This window comes from Nicotiana sylvestris, chromosome 11 (genome assembly GCF_000393655.2).
Source record: "Nicotiana sylvestris chromosome 11, ASM39365v2, whole genome shotgun sequence".
Lineage (NCBI taxonomy): Eukaryota > Viridiplantae > Streptophyta > Magnoliopsida > Solanales > Solanaceae > Nicotiana > Nicotiana sylvestris.
Genome location: NC_091067.1, coordinates 26,718,981 through 26,724,206, shown reverse-complemented (window position 1 = coordinate 26,724,206; position 5,226 = coordinate 26,718,981). Strand labels below are relative to the sequence as shown.

General features: G+C 43.3%; 1 protein-coding gene across 1 annotated transcript; it reads right to left on the bottom strand.

Annotated features, from left to right (window-relative positions):
• Nucleotides 1-3,518: 3,518 nt before the first annotated feature.
• On the bottom strand, nt 3,519-4,925 carry LOC138880848 (uncharacterized). Its single transcript, XM_070161027.1, has one exon. It carries the CDS (start codon nt 4,923-4,925, stop codon nt 3,519-3,521), a length of 1,407 nt encoding a protein of 468 aa, XP_070017128.1.
• Between the last annotated feature and the right edge of the window lie 301 nt (nt 4,926-5,226).

Genomic DNA, 5,226 nt, shown 5'->3' with positions numbered 1-5,226 from the left:
GTACTTCATACATGATTCTTCCGGACTCTTCGACGTTGACACATCGTAACAAGTTAAGATCCGGAGTCCTTTTGTAAAAGACATCACCGCTCAAGAAGAAACCACTTGCGTGCTGTCTAATGGTCCTTTTTTGGTCTCCACTGGCTTGCTCAGGGTATTCTTTAGTTTTTAGAAATCTTTTGATATCATGATACCATGGCTGAATATTTGGTTCTACCTCAACCGTATTGCAGTACCCGTGCCTTTCCTGGATTTATATTTCCAAGGGATCGATATGGGCATTGCCTGGGTATGGCAGCATCGAGGCCAAAGTAGCAAGTGCATCAGCTAGTTTATTGTGACAACGAGGGATGTACCTGAACTCTATTGACTTGAATCGCTTGCTAAGATCTTCCACATGTTGCATGTAGGGAATAAGTTTGACATCTCGAGTCTCCTATTCTCCTTGGGCTTGTCAGATAATCAGATACGAATCTCCCATGATTAACAATTCCTCGACATCTTGGTCAATTGTCATGTTCATACCCATAATGCAGGCTTCATAATCGGCAGTGTTGTTCGTGCAGAAAAATCGAAGTCGGGCCGTGGCTGGATAATGTTGACCAGTGGGTGAGATTAAGATTGCCCCAATTTCAACACCTTTTGCGTTCACAGCTCCATCAAAGAACATTCTTCAAGCATGGGCATCCTCTGATGCTATCTCAACTGAATTTACCTCTTCATCTGGGAAGTAGGTGCCCAAAGGCTAGTATTTATCATCAACCGGGTTTTCAGCCAAGTGATTTGCTAACGCTTGGGCTTTCATTTCCGTGTGAGTGACGTAGACTATGTCAAATTTAGTGAGCAGGATTTGCCATTTTTCTAACCTCCCTGTGGGCATTGGCTTCTGGAGTATGTAGTTTAAAGGATCCAACCTGGTGATGAGATAAGTGGTTTAGGCCAGCAGGTAATTCCTAAGCTTCTGGGCGACCCAAGTTAGGGCGCAACAAGTTCTTTCCAACAGGGTATATTTAGCTTCGTAGCTTGTGAACTTTTTGCTCAAATAATAGATCACCTGTTCTCTTTTCTCGGTCACATCATGTTGCCCGAGGACACATCTAAAAGAATTCTCCAAGACTGTCAAATACAAGAACAAAGGCCTTCCCGGTTCAGGTGGGACCAAGACTAGTGGGTTCCACAGGTATTCTTTGATTTTGTCAAAAGCTTCCTGGCACTCGTCTGTCCATTTAATTGCTGCATCTTTCTTTAACAGCTAGAAGATGGGTTCACATGTAGATGTCATTTGGGCAATGAATCAGCTGATGTAGTTCAATCTTCCCATCAAGCTCATAACATCTTTCTTGGCTCTTGGAGGAGGCAGATCTCGAATGAACTTTATCTTTGTTGGGTCTAACTCGATGCCCCTCTGACTGACTATGAATCCCAATAGTTTGCCAAATGGAACCTCAAATGCACATTTGGCTGTGTTTAGCTTTAGATCATATTTACGTAGCCGCTCAAAGAATTTTCTCAAGCCCCGAACATGGTCGTCCTGGGTCCTAGATTTGATGTTCACGTCGTCCACATACACCTCTATATCTTAGTGAATCATGTCATGAAAAATAGAAGTCATGGCCCTCATGTAGGTTGCCCCGGCATTCTTCAGACCAAAAGGCATGACTCTATAACAATACGTGCCCCAGGGTGTGGTAAAAGCTGTCTTTTCTGCATCCTCTTCATCCATCAACACCTGGTGATATCTTGCGTAACAATCCACGAAGGACTGTAATTCATGTTTGGCGCAGTTATCAACAGGGATGTGGATGTTTGGAAAAAGGGAAGTTAACCTTAGGACTTGCTTTGTTCAGATCTACGTAATCCACGCACACTCGAGTTTTCCCGTCCTTCTTTGGCACTAGAACTACATTGGCTAACCATGTGGTGTATCGAACCACTCGGATCATCCCCCGCTTTCAACTGTTTTGTGACCTCTTCTTTAATCTTGTCACTGATATCAGTTTTAAACTTTCTTATCTTTTGCTGGATAGGGGGATAGTCGGGGTAAGTTGGAAACTTATGAACCACCAATTCAACACTTAGTCCTGGCAGTCATCGTATGACCAAGCAAACACATCTTTGAACTCAAGCAAGAGTTGGATCAGTGTGTCCCAGGTTTTTTCATCTGTGTGAATGCTTATCTTGGTTTCCCTAACTTCTTCAGAACTACCCAAATTAACCGGCTCAGTATCATTTAAGTTCGGCTTAGGTTTATTCTCAAATTGTTCCAATTCTTGATTTATTTTCCTAAAAGCCTCTTCTTCATCATATTCCGGTTCTTGGTTCATTATTTCACAGTTAGAAAACGTGTTTGGATTTGGGCATGAAGTTCGCAAGCATGTCATGATATTTAAAGCTGTATTATTAGAACTGAAAGAAAAATAAGAGAGAAAAATAACAAAAATCAAAAAGAGTAGAGAGATGAACGATGAAATATTGATTTCATTTCATTGAATTTGAAGATAACAGGGGTTACATTGGAAATTAAAGACAGGAAACTAAAGAAAACATCCGAGTTACACTCCGAAATAACTTGTGATGCAGAAAAAGTGGTAGGACTGGACTACAGGGATTCCCGCCTGATTGAGAATGGAGTAGCCTTCCAGTTTTGCAGTTTGGCACTAGGTCCCATGTATAGAACCTCAGTGGTGCTTGAGCCTTCCCCTGGTTGGACCATGTGGGTTTCACACGGCATCTGTCGCATAGCCCCACAAATATCTTCAATTTCCTCGGTCGTAAAGGCCTCATCCTCCTCTTCCTCATTGTATTTAGGCCCGACAAATTTTCTATAAAGATGCGGAATCGACTGAGGCAAGACCCAACCATTGTTCTTTCTTTCATCCGCCTATTTTCCATCAGCTGATATGGGTTGGAAACCTACCCCAAAGAACTTCTCACTAGCAGCCAAAGTGATAGGTTCAGCGATTCCTTGCAATGACTTCCCGAGCCCCTTCCTGGGTTTGTAACCATGCCTGGTCATTTCTTTGGCAACCATAATTGATGCATTTAGAAGAAAGGGTTGAGGGCAAGGGTTTCCTTCTTCACATTGGTTCTCGTAGTCTGCCATTTTCATTTTTTGGAAGAACGCTTCTACTTCTTCAGTGCTCACTAGCTTCTTAGGTAGGAAACACTTCTTTATGGCATTATTCACTTCCTCCAGATTGAGGTGCTTCTCAGGCGGGTTATTTTCCTTAACTTCTCCCGAGATCTCTTTACCTTTGTACGTTACTACCGCTTTGTTGTAGTTCGATGGAACGACAGTGGGATCTGTCATGGGCCTTTGTAGTGTGCGGCCAATAACCACGGGCTCATTCAGCCTTGGTGGAATTATTGGCCCCCGCACCACGTAGGTCCCTTTGGGCACATACATATTTGCTCCCTTGTTTATCTCAAACCTTCTAGGAGGGCCCAATGACATCTGTTCTTTCTTGTGGCCTCGGGGAACATAGAGAACGACATCTTTTGAGGGAGCTTCCCCGGTTTCAATTCCCACTTTCTTTTCTGTATTCTGGGGTAGGTTTGCTCTTCTTCTCCCTCTTGTCTTGTTTCGCGACAACTTTTGGCTTCTTTTCCACATCGGCTATGGCAATGATGGCTTTTAGAGCTGGGTCAAACTCTCTGTCTTCATAGATTATTCCAATAACTGGCCCATTGTTGAGAGCCAGTAATGGATTGTTGGTTACATTAGGAACATCTTCGCCCTTTAGCACTATTCTCTTCTGTTCTATCAGATTTTCCACAGCCCTTTTCAGGGTCCAACAGTCTTCTATATCATACCCTTCTACCCCTGAATGGTAGGCATATCGAGTACCAGCTCTGTAAGCGGGCGACACTGGGTTCTTCCTGGTTTGGGGTACAGGCTGCAACAAACCTATCTGAACAAGTTTGGGGAACAGGCTAAAATAAGACTCACTGATGAGTGTGAAGTTTGGTATCTTGGGGGGTTCCCGGGCACGAAAGTTGTTCTGTGGAGGTCGGGGATTATAGTGAGCTTGGTGAGCAGGTTGATTTCTGGGAAATGGAGCTCGATTTTGATTAAATTGTTGTTGTGTCCTAACATAGGGTTGTGCATTCATCACTGTGTATGGTTGCAGAACCATAGCATAAGCCACATCTTGGTAGGGATAGTAATGTTGTGGGGTTTTTTCAGAGAAATGAGGTCGGGGTGGACGGGGATTTCTTGCACTTGAAGTTGCCATTGCTGCTTCTTCCTTCTTCTTTCGATTTGTTGCTCCTCCAGACCCACCTAGGATTGCTTGGGAGGTAGCCCTTATAGCAAACTGCCTTAAGATTCGTCCTGTTTTTAACCCATTTTCAACCATTTCACCAATTTTGATGGCTTCGGCAAATGGCTTACTCATCGCAGACATCATGTTTTGATAATAATCAGCCTCTTGGGCTTGAAGGAAGACACTAACCATCTCTATTTCGTCCATTGGAGGTTTGACTCTGGCCGTTTGTTCGCGCCATTTGACAGCATACTCTCGGAAGCTCTCCGAGGACTTTTTCTTTAGATTTGACAATGAATTTTGGTCAGGGGCAATGTCAATGTTATATTGAAACTTCCTGACAAAGTCCCGAGCACGGTCATCCCAGATATGCCAACGAGATATATCCTGATCCAAATACCATTCCAAAGCGATGCCGACCAAACTCTTTCCAAAGTAGGCCATGAGTAGTTCTTTTTTTCCGCCTGCTCCCTGCAGTTGGTTGCAGTACCTTTTGAGGTGAGCAATGGGATCCACATGCCCGTCATATTTTTCAAACTTAGGGGTTTTGAAACCCAAGGGTAGATGTACGTGCGGGAACATGCACAGGTCAGTGTAAGATACGTTATTTTGCCCACTCAAACCTTGTATATTTTTGAGACTTTGCTCCATGCTTCTCATCTTTCTGGTAATCTCCTCTTGTTCAGGGGTTTTTGTGGTTTTCTCCTACCCCGCGGTAAACTCGAATCGAGGCGGTTGAGGGTAAGCATTGGTAATTTTTTTTTTAAAAAAAAAATTATGACTCAAGAAAAAAAGTTATCACTATATATTTTTTTCAAACTTTTCATAAAAATCCGATTTTGCAAATACGGCCTTTTAGCACTCCGGGGAAGAAGATTTTAAGGTTGTGTTTGCTAACCGGCCAACACTTTGAAAAAACGACCAAAGGTGGTTGTTCTTGCAAAAGCGGCCTTCCAGCACC

What these genes read in the sequence shown, in the direction of transcription:
- LOC138880848 (XM_070161027.1), bottom strand. Translation starts at nt 4,925, where the DNA reads ATGAGAAGCATGGAGCAAAGTCTCAAAAATATACAAGGTTTGAGTGGG.